Source organism: Oncorhynchus nerka, linkage group LG21 (assembly GCF_034236695.1).
Source record: "Oncorhynchus nerka isolate Pitt River linkage group LG21, Oner_Uvic_2.0, whole genome shotgun sequence".
Lineage (NCBI taxonomy): Eukaryota > Metazoa > Chordata > Actinopteri > Salmoniformes > Salmonidae > Oncorhynchus > Oncorhynchus nerka.
In genome coordinates, this window is record NC_088416.1 from 2826422 (window position 1) to 2846799 (window position 20378).

General features: G+C 44.1%; 1 protein-coding gene across 1 annotated transcript; it reads left to right on the forward strand.

Annotated features, from left to right (window-relative positions):
- Positions 1–1916: 1916 nt before the first annotated feature.
- On the forward strand, positions 1917–20299 carry LOC115103684 (NACHT, LRR and PYD domains-containing protein 12-like). The gene is given in 11 exon segments (XM_029624546.2): positions 1917–2654; positions 3236–3408; positions 13274–14892; positions 14895–14937; positions 15724–16071; positions 16439–16606; positions 16716–16886; positions 17183–17326; positions 17410–17583; positions 18340–18513; positions 18744–20299. Coding segments are annotated over 10 exon segments (2895 nt in total). The 5' UTR covers positions 1917–2654; positions 3236–3367; the 3' UTR covers positions 18757–20299.
- Positions 20300–20378: the final 79 nt, after the last annotated feature.

The window sequence follows — 20378 nt, forward strand, 5'->3', positions numbered from 1 at the left end:
GGCATCAACCCATATTTTTCGTTCCAGGAGCTCTCCAAAGACTTGTTAATTCCGCCGTACAGTCCTCGAACCAGCCCAGCCTCACATGCAAGTCGCGCATATATGTACAAAATGTATTTCAGCAGATTTCGTGCGTTTTGTGCATTTGTGTGTGGTTCAATTCGTTCGAAAATACACTAATTTATGTGCTACTTAATTCGTGCGAAAAGACACGAATTTAACCAGTAGGCACACAAGCCTTTGCAACAACCATATACGCGACTATACCTTACCCTAACCTTAACCCTAACCTTTCTACTAACTATACCTAACCCTAACTCCAACTGGTACGTTGGCCGGCCGCGCCCGGACCCCTCCGGCCTACGCGCATATGTGTGGAGTGCACCCCCTCCCTTCCCCCAACGGTTTCCACGTGTCAGAGAGGGAAGTGGATCAACCGACTCTAAACTAGAAACCAAACTCATAGGTTGCACTATGCTTTCCACATCCGTTGACAAGCGGACCTAGACATCACGACCACACCACTCGATATGGACACATGGCAACCAACCGAGGACCAAACCTGCATAAGGTGCGCAACTCAAGGGATTTTGCCTGATCCTACATCGAGTTTAAGAACAGAAATGTAATATAAACTATCGCGTCTATATGGTTGTTGAAAAGGCTTGTGTGTAGCCTACTGGTTAATTTGTGTCCTTTCGCACGAATTAAGAAGCACATAAATTCGTGTCTTTTCTCACGAATTAAGCCACAAAAACGCACGAAATGCATTTTCTACATATATGCACGAATTGATTGTGAGACTGTGTTGCTCGGACCTATAGGAGCGTAATGAACGCTTCCAGCTTATCCACAGACATGTCCCACATTGTCTCCTTTCGCCTGGTGCGCCTCAGCTACAGTACAGTCCTTGATGTGCTGCAACATCATACTGCATGTCACATTCCAATGGGGTGTCATTCTGTGCTGATAACCGACCTGTAGCGTTGTCAACTCGCTGTTTTATCCAAACCGTGCCGTCCTTCCCCTTCTCCTCTCGCTCCATCTGAGTTGTTGACACCTGCACGGTGGGCATCGTTCGGGCTCTCTTACGCCGAAGCTGATGCAGATCAAGCTCATAATCAGAATCGCAGCCAGCATCGTAATCTATTGAATAATTCACCCCATTCATCATCATAGTCGATCTCAGGATCAAGTTCCCCCCTCCATCTGACCCCATTCCATCCAAATCTCGTAGCGTTATCAGCGCTTCTATCACCTCAATTCTTTTTTTTCTTCTTTTTTTTTTCTTTTTCTATCACCTCAATTCGCAGTCTTGCTGTAGCATATGAATTACGCACGCATCCGCTTCCGCTTCCAGGTCACCTCGTTCTCTTTTCCCTCCCGGAGGCTCTTCTCAAAAGGATGTCGCCAGAGTGAAATGTATATAGGCTACCATTCCCAGACCCACTTTAGTTTAGAGATTATAATTAAACTAATTATTAGCCTAAGTGTTTACGACTACAAAACGAAATACTTATGCACACTAGTTTAGAGCCAGTTTATTAGTTATTATTCATGACAGTTAAACCTATATTGCTAATACATTTACGTGTTATAATTATACAGTTCTATGAAGTTATTATGACGTCTGCTCCCTTCACGTCTAGGATAATGTAGCCTTGTAAACTTACCGTAGCCAGCCTATCTGAAGTCATGGATGTAGTAGGAAAAAGGTGGGTAAACCTTAATCAACGAGTCAACTGAGTTTCCTTGCTTCTTACAGTTTTACTGTCCTATATTATAACACTATATAACAGTGTTTGTTGTCTATCATAACTCATGCATGACTAAATGCATGTCTGGAGCAGCATTCTGTTCATTGGGGGGAGTGGAAGAGGAGGGCAGGAGAGAGAGGAGGGGGAGTAGGTGAGGTGGTAGGGAAAGATGATAACGTTAAGCAAGTGCCAATGAACTATAGTAGGAATGAATGAATCTGATAGATGACTAAAATGTACATGTGAAATTTAAATGAGACGTTATCACCACCTCCCAGATACCCTTTCCAATCTTTTCTCCTTCCCCCTTTTCACCTGTCATTAGCCCCCCCTCTCACTCGTCAACCCCAGCTCACAAAGTTCAAGCAGGCCTAGCATAAGCTAACAAAGATTTACAAATTCAGTTAAAATAGGCTACACAGAATACATTAAACAGCAGTAGCATAAATATTTTTAATTTGTTAGATTACATAGCTGCTGCGTTGTTTTTTAAATTAAAATGTTCAACAATTCCATGGCCATATTATGTTTAGGCTACATTTGGTCTGAGATTACATTTAACCTAATTGATGGTGGACAAAAATGATCTAACCTCTGAAATGTGTACTGGGTGTGAACAGGGCCACCTTCAGTTGCAAAACGTTCTCGTTCTTGCAGATAGAAATTAACGTCATTCATTATTGTAAATATCGAAGAGGCATGTTTGTTCGACATAGCATATGTCTATTTGGATGTTCCAAAACGTTGTGTCCTGCTGAACGCGCCCCTGTTCTTGACTTTTAGCACTTTTGCGCGTATCTTGTTTTGACGAGAAACCGCAAAGGAGTTAGATGCTGCCTCCTCGACCTATTTTAAAACACGTACATTTACTGAGACGCAGTGATGGACCAGAATAAAGTGAGACAATCAAAGTAACTATGGAATTGCATTATGTGTTTGCTATTAAATTCGAGTTAATAAAGTTGCAATGGGATGAATGCATGCCGTATTTTAGCTAGTTATTTTCTGTCTATTCGTGGGCTAGCCCAGCACCAAGGAACGGATGTAAAGACACGCGGAAGCGAGTTCAGTGTTTTTGACGATGTAGTCAGAGGTATTTTTGCATGTGTACATAATTTGAAATGACCCCCCCCCCCTACATAATACATTGCTAGTGTTGAAGGCCAGGGATTACACTGCATTCGTGTACCGTTAAAGCTCCCTGTTTTTTGTTTGCAATTATGTTTTTGTGCTGATCCTAAACGAATTTACTCAAAGAAAAAATAATAGGGCCTAAATGGATAGGTCCTCCGTGTTTTTGTCAGTTTGTGTCTTTTTTAGGTAGCCAATTTAACTGAATTGATTTATTAGCAAATAATTTCTAATCTGTGTGCAGACTTTGAATTGAGACAGTCTTGCCAGTGAATTACTGTAGCACCATACACACATCACTATTGCTAATACAGCTAGGAAGACAATATCTAATATCTGTGTTACAGGTCTATGGTTGGTAGTGGGATCTTCCTTTCTTCATCACATGAGGGACGGGGTAGCCTGCCTTTACTGCCCTCTTCACAGATACCTGCCTCCTCCTTGGTCATAGGAAATCTGCCTCTCCTGATTTGAGGAAAATGTTTCACCCTGGGAGAGAGAACCATCAGACTGGACCAAGGTAAGACAATTAGTCATTTGAACAGAGGACAAGATCAAAATGAGCCTATGGAAAATGTGTCATTTGGAATACACAGTAGGCCTATTTTATGTTCATATAAGCATTGTCACATTGTATAAATGATTGGAGACGAGTGCAGGAATAAGTCATAGGGTTTTTTAATACTCCACCCAAAAATACAACATGCCATGAAAAGGCATCGGGACGAAGCCCAAAACAAACAGGTATACAAAAACACTCTGGGATGTAACCCAAACAAAACAGTGAGGTTAAACCTCTAACAAATAGACGGGATGAGACCCGTAATAACAAGTGCACAAAACACGCAGCACGAAAGCCAGAACAAAGCACAGGTAGGAGAGAGCGAGGGAAGTTGTCAAACTGTTCGTACCTCCAACACTAGAGGCGCTATCTCAAAAATCAAATTTGTATTTTTATTTTACCTTTATTTATACAGGTTTTTTTTTCTCATTGAGATAATATCTCTTTTCCAAGAGAGACCTGGTCCAATAGCAGCAGGGGGAACAACGTTTCAGACAAAACAACTTGCATACACTAACATAACATTAAACAAAACTATAAACACACATGCAGTACAACAATTACACATTACATTAAAAACACAAACATATTGAAATGTTCAGGAGAGAATTCCAGGACCACGGTGCTAAGTAACTAAAACTATTTCTACCATGACCTGTTCTAATTTTTGGTACTGTTAGAAGCAAATCAGAATGGGACCGTAATTTATATTTATTTACTGACCTGACTAAAAATGAACAGAGATATAATGGCATTTTACCCAATATGGCCTTATAAATCAGTGTATACCAGCGTTTAATCCTACGTGACCGATGTGAAATGGCTAGCTAGTTAGCGGTGGTGTGCGCTAATAGCGTTTCGATCGGTGACGTCACTCGCTCTGAGACCTTGAAGTACTGGTTACCCTTGCTCTGCAAGGGCCGTGGCTTTTGTGGAGTGATGGGTAACGATGCTGTTGATGTGTGCAGAGGGTCCCTGGTTCGAGCCTGGGTATGGGCGAGGGGACGGACTAAAGTTATACTTTTACATTGATGCTGTTGACCCGGATCACTGGTTGCTGTGGAAAAGGAGGAGGTCTAAAGGGGGGTGAGTTTGACCGATGTGAAATGGCATGACTGGTAACATGCCTGGCATTTGAAAATACCATGCATTTAGTTTTACCCGAATTTAGAATCAGCTTTAAATCATACAAATTCTGTTGTATGATGTAAAATGCTCTTTGGGCATTTTCAAAAGATAAAGATAAACTACTACCACTTGAATAAAGAACAGTATCATCTGCGTAAAAATTAACATCCGTTGTTTCAATAAGATCCCCAATGTTGTTGATATACAAAATTAACAACAGTGGGCCCAAAATAGAACCTTGCGGAACACCTGAGCACACCTCTATGGACTCAGATTTACAACCATCCGCCATTACACATTGTGAACGATTTGATAGGTAATTTATAAACCATTGTGTAAATCCACAACATTTTAACCTTTGCACTAACACAGCATGGTCCACGGTGTCAAAAGCCTTCGACAAATCAATAAAAACAGACACACAATGTAACTTCTTATCAAGAGCACAGTGGATGTCATTTAAAACCTTCAATGTTCCTGAAACAGTGCTGTGGCCAGACCTAAAACCTGTTTGCATTCCATTTAAGATGTTGTTTTCTTGGAAGTAGGTCTTTAGCTGCCTACTAACTAAGGACTCCAGTACCTTTGACAGTACAGACCATTTTGATATGGGTCAATAGTTGTCAAGTAGCGAGGGATCTCCACCTTTCAGGAGAGGCAGTACAAAAGCAGATTTCCATAACTTGGGGATTTCCTTAACATCAAGCGTAAGGCTAACAATACATGTTAAGGGGGAGCAATGATGTCTGCAACTAGGTGTAGGAGGCGGGGGTCTAGTTCATAAGGGCCAGGGGATTTTTTTAAAATCAATTTCTTTTAGGGCTTAACACACTTCTGAAACAGAGAAGGATGGAAAGGAGAACCTGGTGAAGGAGTGCACAGGGGTGTCAGCTAAATTTATAGGGGGCTCAAATATACCTTTGACCTTTTCAAATAAACTGCCTGCATCTAAAAAATGCTGGTTCAAGGCTTTCAGAATGGAGGTTCTCCCAGTTACAATCTGTGTGTCGACCAACAATTGTTTAGGAAGCTATGTATCTTTTCTGCACTCCAAACCTTTCACTACTTGCGAAAATTTGGATGGATTATTTACATTTTGTGAAGTAGATTTCAGGTAGTGGTCTGCTTTCAATTTACGGATCATAGCCACACCCATATTTCGAAGACGTTTAAAAGCCATCCAATCATCTGCCAAACCAGTCCCTCTTGCTTTAGCCCACATAGCATTTTGTTCCCTTATGGGTTTTGTAAGTTCCTTAGTAAACCGAGGGTTCTCTCTGCCCTTAATCCTGAATTTTTTAAAAGGGGCCTATTGCATACATCCTGGAATGCGTTGTGGAAGTAAGAAAAGGCTAGTTCAACATCAGGGATTAATTCCATTCTATTCCATTCAATGCTAGATACTTCATGTAAAAAACCTTGAATATCAAACCGCTTCCAGTTTCTTTTCGTAATGACACGTGGAGATTTCTTAGGAATTTTACCATCTCTCACACAGGCAATAGCACAGTGATCACTAATGTCATTTGCAAAAATACCAGAAGCATTAAAACGATGAGGAGTATTGGTTAAGATCAAATCAATCAAAGAGGATTTCAGAGGATATTTTATATTCAACCTAGTTACACTGTTGACAATCTGAGTGAGATTGTAGGTAATTGCACAGAATTTTGAGTTGATCAGAGCTAGATGTTAGCCGGTCCTGATTCAGATCACCCATCAGGACAAACTCAGAGTTGACATTCTGTGATAGCAATTTGAAAATACAATCCAGAGAGCCAACAGTAGCAGATGGAGGTATATAACAACAAGATACAACAATATTTAAAGATGAGCCAAGGTTTAGGTTCAAAGACAGATGTTCAAATTGCTTAGGTTTAGTAACAGAAGTCAAAACGACCACAGAGAACTTGTCTTTTACATATACAGCAACACCACCACCCTTCGATTTACGATCTGTACGAAAAACATTGTAACCATTTATGCCAATATTTTTGTCTGTAATATATATTTTAAGCCAAGTTTCAGAAAGCATAAATACATCCGGGTCGGCAGTTTTTATCCATATATTCACAAAATCAAGCTTCGGCAGAAGACTTCTTACATTCATATGCAAAATCTTCAGGCCACTCTGACTACTTAATTCGGCAGGGATGTCAGGACCTGGATTAGACTGGACATTTCCAGACAATAGAAGCAGTCTAGATCGAGGGTTACAACATTTGGAGTTAGACGCGAGAATCCATAGTCTTTAACGCCACATATTTCAGGAGATGTGTAAAGTCCAGAGACATGGTTAAGTACCAAAAGAACAGTCCTGACATGTAAGCGCATGAGTCCCATTTCTCCCATATTGTTCGGGAGAAATGTGCATAGTTCTCATGTGCATTTCCAGAGCAATACTCACAATACTCGAGGGCGAAACAATCATATATTTCCTCATTCACAGTGCAACGGGCTCTAAATGTATCGCCAACATTGTAAAAGCCAAGGGTAGACACCAGCAAAATGAACAACAGCATATCGTGTTTGTTAAATGGCCTAAAAGTCACTAATCAAATAGTTCAACCCGCTGAGCAAAAAAGTCAGCGATGTAAACGCATGATGTAAACGAGCAAAGGTCCGGGGAGAGTGTGAGAAAGTGGCGAGGGAACCTGTACAATAATGGGAGAGACAGACCAAATAGCTACTTGGTGGGACAACACGCTCTTTGTTCAACTTCCTGTTCACATGTGGTCAAGGTCACTCTAATCTGAGGTGGGCACAAGTTTCTTATTCCCCCCCCTCAAAAGTGAAAAATTGTCACTTTACATTGTATGCAATAAACTTTATTAGGTGTGAATGTTCAAAATTATAGTTTTGCACGGAGTAGAGGAGACAAGATACTTTTGCTGCAGTTCTTTGTTGAGCTAACCTTGAGATTTAGCCAACATTAGCACACATGTCAGTTTGGGGCAAGTTGTCTCAATGACCTTGGGTCAAGTCTTGCCCCAGTATACATAGATGTATAGAACATGCTCAAAAAACATTGTGATATTGTGTAATCAGCTCTGATAATAGTATTAAATGTTACTGTAAATGGGTTATTATATATACACGTGTAGTTTAGAGCAGCAGACATATCCCTGGACTACACAAGACAGGCTCTGGCGTGCGCGTCTCATTCAGTAGGCATGTAGTGTGTTAGTAGACACACACACACACACACACACACTACATGCCTACTGAATGAGACAGTACTGTATATCCACACACACACACACAACTTCATACAGTGTCATGAATTTCGTGTGGTTGTTATGAACTGCATTGTGGCAACAAGGATAGTAGACATGGAGGTGGGAGTAATAAGCCTGTAATGAATATGTCATTTCAATGAGGAAATGGGTTTTTGAGGGAAAGAAGAAAGGAAGGAAGGAAAGAAAGAGGGGAAGGAAAGAAAGATGGTTGGAAATGATAAAAGAAAGACAGAGAATGGCAGCACACCACCTGCCATAATGTTAAAGGCAGTGAGGCAGGGTGAAGTTGCAGAACAAATCAATCAGGAGTACAGCGAAGGAACTTGACATAAATTACCGTACTCTGACTCTGTATTGTCAAAAGGTTACCAGAGAAGAAGTTGAAAATCAGAGAGCCGCGCCAACAGTGGTTGGCTATACAAACCCACGGCAGGTTTTTTACACCTGATTTGGAGATGAAGATTGTTCAGTATATTACTAGGTCAGCTGACATTTATTTTGGTCTTTCGCCAAGTGAGGTCAGAAGACTTGCCTACCAGTTTGCTGTGGCACGCCAGCTGAAGTTCGCGCCAATGTGGGCAGAAAAAGAAAAGGCCAGCCCGGAGTGGTTTACAGGCTTCTTAAAGCGGCACCCAACGCCGTCGCTGAGAAAGCCAGAGGCAACTAGCCTTGTCAGGGCAAGTAGCTTCAACAGAGAAAATGTTAACGCTTTCTTCGACAATGTAGCAGAAGTGATACAAAGATATCAATTTGGACCAGAAGACATATGGAATGTCGATGAAACTGGGGTGACCACTGTACATAAACCTGACAAAGTGATAGGCAGACCTGGATTCAAATAAGTAGGGTCACTGACCTCCGCTGAAAGGGGAACCCTCGTCACACTGGCCTGTGCTGTCTCAGCCACAGGGAATAGTATACCTCCGTATTTTATATCCACCCCGTGTCAACTTCCGCGATCATGTCCTGATCAACAGGCCACCTGGCAGCAAAGGAGGGGACAAATCCCTCTGGGTGGATGAAAGATGTGCACTTTGTTGACTTCCTGAGACATTGTCAAGCATACGAAGTGCTCAAAGGAGAAGACCGGTTTACTCCTTTTGGACAAAACCAAGTGTCTCATCTGTCCATCCAAAGAAAATGGCATAATTATGCTGTCATTCAAACCAGCACCATTTCAGCCCTGCCAGACCCCAGTACCAACCTGCCAGGTCCCAGCACCATTTCAGCCATGCCAGGCCCCAGCACCAACCTGCCAAGTCCCAGCACCATTCTGGCCCTGCCTAGCACAAGCTCAGACACAGACCTGCCCAGTTCTTATGCTAGCACCAGCTCACCCTTGCCCAACAATGCCATTGCTGACAGCGGACTACCAACTCCAGGAGTAAATGTCAGTTGGCTTTTCATAGCCGATCATTCAGAGTATCTCTACCGCTCATGCTGTCTCTAGAGAGTTCAAAACAGCAGGTCTGAGACAGGTAGCACGTCCGGTGAACAGGTCAGGATTCCATAGCTGCAGGCAGAACAGTTGAAACTGGACCAACAGCACGGCCAGGTGGACTGGGAACAGCAAGGAGTCATCAGGCCAGGTAGTCCTGAGGCATGGTCCTAGGGCTCAGCTACACCGAGAGAGAGAATTATAGAGAGCATACTTAAATTCATACAGGACACCGGATAAAACAGGAGAAATACTCCAGATATAACAGACTGACCCTTGCCCCCCGACACAAACTACTGCAGCATAAATACTGGAGGCTGAGATTGGAGGGGTCGGGAGACACTGTGGCCCCATCCGATGATACCCCCAGACAGGGCCAAACAGGCAGGATATAACCCCACTCACTTTGCCAAAGCACAGCCCCCACACCACTAGAGGGATCTTCAACCACCAACTTACCATCCTGAGACAAGGCCGAGTATAGCCCACAAAGAAAGGGAAGTAAGGGATTGAGTCAAAATCTGGATCTGCAAAGAACAAGGTAGCTAAAAAAAAGCAAAATTGTAGAAGAGTCATCATCAGATGAAGAGGAGTGCTTCTGCCTCGTCTGTGTGGAGCCATTTTAAAACAGCCTTCCAAATGAGACTTGGGTGAAGTGTGTGAGATGATTCAAATGGGCCCATGATGCTTGCACCGCAGGCCAGGCAATTCATGTGTGCCAGAACTGTGACTCTGAAGATGAGTTTGATTAGTCAGATACGGATGTACGTCGTACAGGCTGTTACAAAACGGTGCATTAGTGTGTTTAAACACCACCTCTGTTTTGTTAAGACTTTAAACATTCAATCAAGTCATCTGCAGCATTCCATTCAGATTCCAACAATTACTGTGGATCTATGTGTACGCCAGAGAACGTGAGATTTCAAAGTTCAAAGTAAAGTGGTCATGCCACTTTATTCATGTGTGTTCTGCATGCATTATTGTTTTGATTAAAAGGCATTATTTGCTGGATTCTCTCGTCAATAGTGTTTTTATTTTGAGTTCTTTAAAAAGCACAGTCAGCTTAGTGTATGTAAACTTCTGACCAATTGGAATTGTGATACAGTGAATTATGAGTGAAATAATCTGCCTGTAAACAATTGTAGATGCCCTAAACGACTTGCCAAAACTATAGTTTGTTAACAAGAAATTTGTGGAGTGGTTGAAAAAAACTAGTTTTAATGACTCCAACCTAGGTGTATGTAAACTTCCGACTTCAGCTGTAGATCATGCCCCAACAGTCTTCCCAGCACAGACTTGACTAACGAGACATGCTGGGTGCGGTCAGCAGAATAGACCAAAATGTTTATATAAACCATACGCCCCGTCCCAGCATGTCCTGAAACACTTCATTAATAAAGGCCTGGAAAACTGATCGAGTATTAGACACGCCAAAAGGCATTTTGAGATGCTCGTAAAGGCCCGTGGTGGAAAAGGCCGTTTTCCATTCGTCGCCTGCACGAATGCACACCAGATTGTAGGCGCTCCTCAAGTCCAGATCCGTGAAGTACTGCGCCCTGTGCATTTGTTCGATGATGGTTGGGATAAGGGGTAAAGAATAGCTGAACTTAACGGTGGCTTTATTCAGTATTCGATAATCAATGCAGGGGTGCAGTTCCCCATCTTTCTTTTTAACAAAAAAATAAGCTTGGGGAGGCTGGTGACGTGGAGGGGCGGATAAAATCCTGCTGGAGGCTCTCCTGTATGTAGGTCTCCATGGCCTCGGTCTCCGCATAGGAGAGGGGATAGATGTGTCCTCTCGGGAGGGCTGCGTCAGAGAGCAGGTCAATGGGACAGTCCCAGGGGCAATGAGGAGGAAGGCGTGTGCAGATCCTGGTATTCCTCCGGTAACTCCACTCGGGGGGCGTGGTCCGGACTTTCCACCGTAGTGGTGTTGACAGACACCGCGAGACACCTCCCATGACAGTCCTGTGACCAACCCAGCAGTCTCCTCTCGGACCAGGAAATAACAGGTTTATGCCAACTCAACCAGGGGACCCCTAAAACAACAGGGCGGGTGGGGGTGTCTATAATCGAAAAGGTGATCTGTTCTAAATGAGTGTCATTTGTCAGCAGAGAAACGGGAACAATGATGTGATGTACGAGCCCTGTCCCTATTGGACAATTATCCAGGGCTCGAACCGGAATGGGTGATTGTCGGGGAAACCAAAGGAATGCGTAATTCGGTGGCCAGTGCTCTAAAAGATACCCAGCAGCTCCGGAATCAATCAGAACTAACGGGAGTGAGGGGCTAGGGTATTCAGGGAATTTAATGGGAAAACACACTGGTTGAGTTGACAAAAAAGGAGGGGAGATCTTGCATCCTACCTGGGTCGGAGCAGGGGAATTCCCTGGCTTGTCACCTCCTCGCCTATTGGTGGATAGAGGGTAGGTCGGGGAGAAATGACCCCTTTCTCCACAATAGGAGCAGAGGCCCAGATTCCTCCTTCTCCTACGCTCTGCCTCGGGCAAACGTGCAGAGCCCACCTCCATCGGCTCTGGGCACGGAGCAGGTGTAGCCATGGGCTCCCGATTCTATGCAGGTCTTCGACAGGACCGCTGGAGGATGTCCAAATGGATCGCCATGCGGATGAGCTGGTCGAGTGACAGGTTGTCATCACGGCATTACAACTCCATCTGTACCTCCTTCCGCGGTCCGCTGCGGAACACAGTGACTAGAGGCGACTCCTTCCCTCCGGTGGAGGCCGCGATGTTCCGGAACTCCAGAGCGAACTCCGAGGCGGTCCTAGATCCCTGGCGTAGTCAGAGTAGGCAGTCAACCCCTTCTTGGCCATCCACAGGATGATCAAACACCGAGCGGAAGAGGAGGGTGAAGTGCTCGCAGGACTTGACCTCGGTTCCGCCCGTTTCCCAGACTGTGGCACCCCAGTCCAGGGCCTGTACGGTCAGTGCCGAGATGACGGTGGCAACCCTATCTCTCCCGGAGACAGCCAGGTCTCATTGCAGAAGGAATCCCTTGCATCTCGCTGGAGCGCCATCAAAGTGCTCCGAGAGGGACAGGGCTATTCCGCGGACCGGCTCAGATGGGACGGAGGCAGGTAGTGGTGTTGTGGGGGCTGGTGCAGGATCCGGTGCTGGAGACTGGAGGGACTGCACAATCCCCTCCAAACGCAGGATGGTTGCCAGCACGCTGTCCGTGGCGCTGCCGAGTCTGGAGAGACATTCCTTGTGATGCTGAACTGTCTCTACGATGGTCATCAGCTCGGTCTTTCCTGCTGTCTCCATTTAGATAGGTTGGCTATTCTGTCACGCTGTATAATGATAGGAGACAAGCGCAGGAATACGTAATAGGGTATTTTATTTCTCTATCCTAACTAAAGAGTAAGGTGTAAACCTCTAAATAATACACAGGACGAAACCCATAAAACAAGTGCACAATAACACGTAACATGGAAGCCGATACAACATAGCACAGGTACTTACAAGACCAACGGACATGGGACAATAACCGACAAGGACAGTGGGGAACACAGGGCACATTTATACACATACTAATCAGGGGGAATGGGAACCAGGTGTGCGTAATGAGACAAGACAGTCCGGGGTTGGTGGTAATGAATCAAGTTCAGTGACACCTAGAAGGCAGTAGGGTAGCCTAGTGGTTAGAGCATTGGATTAGTAACTGGAAGCTTGCAAGTTCAAATCCCCGAGCTGACAAGGTACAAATCTGTCGTTCTGCCCCTGAACAGGCAGTTAACCCACTGTTCCTAGGCCGTCATTGAAAATAAGAATTTGTTCTTAACTGACTTGCCTAGTTAAATAAAGATTAAATAAAAAAATAAAATAAAAGAAGGCCGGTGACGTAGACCTGGTGAACGGAATGAGCAGCAGGGGAATCTGTGACAAAGAGGCTCAAGAGGGTCAACTGGTGTACTCTCACAATAATAGACTATACAGTTAACATACAATATGGTTAAACCCTTCAGAAATTACATGTACTGTTTTGTCTATTTAACAGGGATGTCTCTGACTCCAATGTGGTAAAACTCAGCAATAAGCTCAAAGCCATCCTGAAGAAAAAGTACCAAAGTCCGCCAGGGGGGGAAACTGAGCATCCATTTTATATTCATTGTGATCTCCACTATCCACCTGGTGAAAGTGGAGAGGTGAACCAACATGAGTACATTCAAATTAAGCCAACTTTCAGGGAGAGACACCAATGGACATGCTCACCCTTAGGCTTATACTTTGATTCTGAACTAGACGACGAGCGAGTCAGAATAGCGCTGACAAAGGGTGTCTCTGGTATTGGCAAAACTAGCCAGGTGCGGATGATTATTCTTAACTGGGCAGAGGGAAAAGGAAACCAGCAATGTACTCTCATATTTCCCCTTCCTTTCCGGGAGCTGAATTTGCTGAAGGAGAGACTGAGTCTTATTGAACTTCTTTACAAGTTTTTCCCAGAATTGAAAGAACCTGGAATTTACAACTTGGAGAACTTCAGAGTTGGGTTCATTCTTGACGGGCTGGATGAATTCCGACGTCCTCTCGACTTCAAGAACAGCCCGATAGTGACGGATGTCACAGAGCCCTCCTCCGTGCCAGCACTGCTGACAAACCTCATTAACGGTAACCTTCTTCCCTCCGCCGCTCACATATGGATTACCTCTAGACCTGAAGCAGTCCATCGCATCCCTCTTCAGTACATCAACGAAGTGACAGAAATCGAAGGCTTCACAGACTCTCAGAAAGAGGAGTTCTTCAGGAGAGCAACCATTCACACGGACCAGGCCAATGCAATTATCCACCACTTGAAGTACTCAAAAAGCCTCTATGTTTTGTGCCAGATACCTATTATCTGTTCGATTTCTGCATCAGTCCTCATTAGACAGACATGGCTATCCGATAAAGAATATGACCCCGGAGCTCTGACTCCAATGTACACTGACCTACTCGCCCTGTTGCAAACACAGAATCAGAATACACAGAAGATGGCTATTAAATTGGGGGAACTAGCCTTTAAGCAGTTGGTGAAAGGCAACACGGTTTTCTACAGGGAAGACCTACAAGAGTGCGAAATTAACTGTGATGAGGGGTCAGAGTTTGCAAAAGTAAGCATACCCATCTTCAGGGAGGATATTGGGCTGCACCAAAAGAAGATCTACTACTTTGGGCATACCACCATTCAGGAGTTCTTTGCTGCAATGTGGTTTAATCGATCCTGCAACAGCCCAGATGAAAACCTGAGGAATGCAGTGGACATGGCCTTGCAGAGCAAAAACGGAAAGCTGGACCTCTTCCTCCGGTTCCTCCTCAGCTTCTCGCTGAGCTTCATCCAGTCAATCGCAGAGGCCGGCTACAACTCGTCGGAGACACTGACGGAAACGGTAGAGTATATCAAGAAGAAGGTCATGGAGAATCCCGCTTCACCGAGGACCCTCAACCTGCTGAACTGCCTGACGGAACTGGGTGACAGCTCTTTAGAAACTGATGGTGTGAGCTTTCTCAATACGGGAATCCCCCCAGATGCCAAATACCCACGTGCACATTGGTCTGACCTGGCCGCTGTGTTATTGGCATCGGAGTCTGGGCCAATAGACATGCTTGGGTTGGAAGTAAAGAAGAGAGGAGACGAGGAACTTTGAGGATGCTGCCAGTGATCAAAGCTTCCCAGACAGCCACGTATGTACCTGGTCATTTAACAATACCAGCTATTACAGTGAGCTTCAAAAGTATTAGGAAAGTGACACATTTGTTGTAGTTTTGGCTCTGTACTCCAGCACTTTCGGATGTTATATAATAACATTTTCATCCATATCGGGTGAACCGTTTAGAAATTACAGCACTTTTTGTACATCGGCTATTCCCTCCATTTTATAGGACTAAAATGATTGTGTTTAGAAACATTTTCTATCCTTATTTACAATGAAAGTGACTCCAAAATGACACAATACATTATTTACCAGGCATTTCTATTGGACACAAAATAATCTGAAACAACCAAAACAGACAGCAAATACATCCAATCAATTTGTAGTCACAAGCTTGATGTAGTTATGTCCTATGAATATGGGACCAAATACTTCACTGTTGACTACGTCAAGTCACAAAAGTGAATTCCGCCCAATACTTTTGGTCCCTTAAAATGGGGGGACTATGTACAAAAAGTGCTGTGATTTCTAAACGGTTCACCCGTTATGGTTGAAAACACCCTTAAAGTAAAGCCGACCGCCTGCACTTTAGATTCATAGTCATTGTATCATTCTAAATCCAAAGTGTTGAAGTACGGAACAAACAAAAAATGTGTCACTAACTTTTGGCGCACACTACCAATATTAAATGTCTATAACACAAGATAATTATCTTCCCTGTGATGTAATTCAGGTTTGTTAGACCCGTCTTCTGGTCATTACACAGTTCTGTTGGTTTAATGTTCTTTTTTTATTCCCTAACCCTCCTTCTTACCAGGCTGTCATATCACAAACTAACAGAGAAATCCTGTGAATGTCTGGCCTCGGCGCTCACCTCAAAGGTGTCCAATCTGAAAACTCTGAACCTGAGTTTCAACACGCTGATGGACTCGGGAGTGCAGCTGTTGGCGGCCGGCTTGGCCAAGCCACACTGCCGACTGGAGAGACTGAAACTGTCCGGCTGCAGGGTGAAACAGAATGGCTTTGCAGCTCTGGCCAAAGCTCTCAAATCCAACCCCTCGCACCTGCAAGAGCTGGATCTGAGCGGAAACGAACCGGGAGAATCGGGGGTGTTTCATCTCGTTGACGGACTGAAGGTTGTCAATTGCAAACTGCAGATCCTGAAGTGAGAATTGAGTCAATGGCTAGGAAACCCGTTCTGATTATGTGTGTACACAATTGTAACATCATTGAATTCAGTTCCCCTATGGGTTTATCCTGTGGTTTGATGCAAATGAAGTTATTCTCATAAGGAAATACAGTTTATCTTCTAAACTAATTTACATAAATATATTCTTTAAGGGTATAATGTATTTTTATTGAGATAGGACAGTGAAGAGGAGACAGGAGAGTTATGAGAGTTTGCAAGTCAGAATGGCGTGGGTCGGATTGAAACTCATGTTGACTCTGGTAGCCTAGGCTGTACATCTGTGCTGGGGTTCGCAGCACTAACCGCTGTACCACGTCTTCTAAAGTATTATAATCTTTGTTAGGCTCTCAAACTGCAAGCTGGGCCTGGAGCTGAGTCACGCTCTGGCGGTGTTGCTGATAGACAACCCCAGACACCTGCGAGTGCTGGACGTCAGCATGAACAACCTGGGAGACCAGGGGGTGAAGATGCTCATGGACATACTGAAGTCAACCCAGATATACAAATTGGAGTGAGTACTGTCTGGAGTATTGTAGTACACTCACACATGCCACCTCACTGATTCTAAAGTGGAATGTTCCCTGTAGTAAATGTACCATACATTTTCCCTCCACCACCAGGTTGTACTGTTGTCAGCTCACTGAGAAATGCTGTGAGAACATGTTTAGGTGTCTGGCCAACATCCCCAGTCTGAGGGAGCTCAACCTGAGCAACAATAACCTGAAGGACGAGGGGGTCAAGATGCTCTGCAAAGCCTTCAGGCTGCCCGCCTGTCAACTGGAGAAACTCATGTAAGCTAGCTTACCCCACCAAGAGTGTACGGGCCAATCTCCCCTAGCCCCTACTCCATGTAAGATGACAGACTTTGGTTCAAATACTATTTGAAATTTGTTCAAATACTTGTCAGACTTGGGTTGATTGACCTTCCTTGGCACAATGGAACCAATAGAATAGTTGCAAAAGTGCAAACCCTGTCCGCGCATCTAGCTCTCCAGGCAGTCTGAAGGGAACGCTTAAAGTCTCTGAAAGATAGTATTTGAACCTTGAATATTGAAGTGTTTCTTTTTCTTTACCCTTGTCTCTCCAGTTTGGCAAGCTGTGGCATCACCCTAGTCAGAGGGTTTCATTTCAACTCTATCCTCAAAGAGCTGGACATCAGCAGGAACCATCTGGGCGACTTGGATGACTGGGCCGATGTCTTGTTCTGCTTGTCTTCACTTGAGACCCTCAGGTGAGTTCTGCAAACCTAGCACGTGTGTGTGTGGGGGGGGGGGGGGGACAACATTCTCAATGTAATTACCTCTTCCCACCTAGGGTGAGTGACTGTAAACTAACAGAGAAATGCTGTGGGGAGCTGGTTGAAGCTCTCAGCTCCAACCTCACCGACCTGAAAGAGCTGGATCTCTCTGGAAACGACCTGGGAGACCGCGGTGTGAAGACTCTCTACATGGGACTGACGTCCAGGTGTTGTACACTGGAGAGACTGTTGTAAGTAACAGCATTAGAGAGAGTTATAAAGCTCATGGCTTGGTCTATGATATCACACCGCACGCTCTTCAAACAATGAATTATTATAAGCATATTCACAAAATGACTTGGTCATTTGTTAACTTATAAATCACTCGTACAATTTATGTAGTCTTGTTGACCAAAATAAATTGAAGGTCTTTTCTCCCTCTCTGGTGACCTTCTCCAATCTCTTTCGCTCTCTCTCCCCATCTCTCTCTCTCCCCACATTCACCCTCTCTCTCTATCCCCATCTCTCTCCCCACATTCACCCTCTCTCTCTATCCCCATCTCTCTCCACACATTCACCCTCTCTCTCTATCCCCATCTCTCTCCCCACATTCACCCTCTCTCTCTATCCCCATCTCTCTCCCCACATTCACCTTCTCTCTCTATCCCCATCTCTCTCCCCCCATCTCTCTCCCCACATTCACCCTCTCTCTCTATCCCCATCTCTCTCCCCACATTCACCCTCTCTCTCTATCCCCATCTCTCTCCCCACATTCACCTTCTCTCTCTATCCCCATCTCTCTCCCCACATTCACCCTCTCTCTCTCTCCCCACATTCACCCTCTCTCTCTATCCCCATCTCTCTCCCCACATTCACCCTCTCTCTCTATCCCCATCTCTCTCCCCACATTCACCTTCTCTCTCTATCCCCATCTCTCTCCCCACATTCACCCTCTCTCTCTCTCCCCACATTCACCCTCTCTCTCTTTCCACCCTCTCTCTCTCCAGTCTGAGATGCTGTGGGATCACAGTAAAGGGCTGCTCCTCCCTAGCCGCAGCCCTGAAGTCCAGCCACTCCAGCATCACAGAACTGGGCCTGATGGGAAACGACACGGGAGAAGAAGGACTGAGAATTCTCTCTGACATCAGGGACAATCAACGCTACAAACTACAGACTCTAGAGTAAGTCCTGGTGCCATCAAAGCGTACAATGATGTTAGTAATTTATTTATAATGACTTTTCTGGCTCTTCACTGACTTTCCCCCATCCCTGTATGTGTGTGTGTGTGTCAACTTTTCATAATTGGATCCTGTGGCCCCTCAGTGGAAAATTCTGTTCGAATAGGGATGGAATGAGAACATTATTTTGTTGTGTTATATGTCTATGGTGGTAATACTATTCTTTGTTCTAGAATCAACGATTGAGAGAGGTCTTGACTCGCTTGATGGGGTTCTTCTTGGCGTCTCGATCCTCAAGTTCTGTACTCGCTCCGGTCAAAAGTGCTTCACTGTAAAGGGAACAGGATGCTATCTCGGGCACAGACTGGGATTTGCATTCAGACGACTGAATTGATCGCTGTGCAGACTGGGATTTGCATTCAGACAACTGAATTGATCGCTGTGCAGACTGGGATTTGCATTCAGACAACTGAATTGATCGCTGTGCAGACTGGGATTTGCATTCAGACGACTGAATTGATCGCTGTACAGGCTGGGATTTGCATTCAGACGACTGAATTGATCGCTGTGCAGACTGGGATTTGCATTCAGACGACTGAATTGATCGCTGTGCAGACTGGGATTTGCATTCAGACGACTGAATTGATCGCTGTGCAGACTGGGATTTGCATTCAGAAGACTGAATTGATCGTTGTACAGACTTAAAGCAGTGCCTAAACTTGAAAAAGTGATTTATATAGAATTTTAAAGAATAGGATGCCCTTTACGATGTAACCACATTGTCTGTACCAAACTAAAGGATGTTACTCAGTACCTTTAACCTCAATCATGCTCAGTAACCTCGAAGTCCATGCAGTACTTTTTGCACATCAATGTCAAGTCAAGACGTTACAGTATACGATGTAGCCTTTACTGAAGAGAAGGGTGATGCTATGTTTTACATAATGACCTTATTCCGTTTTCTTGTTTAACCAAGGATGTGTCATCATTGGGTGACTATGGTGGGACTGAATAAATGAATAAGCCATTTGAAGACGTTTTCACTTTTACCAACCCCCCCCAGACTACTCGCATAGTCTTCAACGATACAGGTTCAATAGAACCCTTAGATTGGTGTGATATGAACATGCTAATGAACAGAATGCTACTCCAGACAGCATAGATACAATTGGACGAAACATGGTAGAGCTGAAGTACAAAACTCCATATTGAAAGGTTTAACTTAATAAAATGAGGATCTCTATGGTTAAATCTATGGGCTCCTGAGTGGCGGTCTAAGGCACCCTGTTTCGATTCCAGGCTGTATCACAACCGGCTGTTATTGGCCCAGCGTCATCCGGGTTTGGCTGGCTTAGGCAGTTATTGTAAATAAGAATTTGTTCTTAACTGACTTTCCTAGTTAAATAAAAAATAAAAAAATCTAAATCATCTTTCCTACCTTTGTATTTAGTGAATAGGGTTGACCAACTTTAACTCCAGATAAGTAAAAACATATATGTTTTTTTGCATTAGTGATTTATGCATTTACCACCACATCACTGAATATCAGCCTTGCATTTTTTTTTTTTACCTTTATTTAACTAGGCAAGTCAGTTAAGAACAAATTCTTATTTTCAATGACGGCCTAGGAACAGTGGGTTAACTGCCTGTTCGGGGGCAGAACGACAGATTTGTCCCTTGTCAGCTCGGGGGTTTGAACTTTTTTGGGGCGTTTTTTTTTTTACTCATTAAAACGTTCTAAAATTAATGAAAACGTGAATTAATAAAAATGTTTGTTTTATATATTGTACATGTATTGCTGATAAGTATTAAAACATTCACAAAAAAAATACAACATTCATTAAAATAAACTGTACTATTAGACGTTA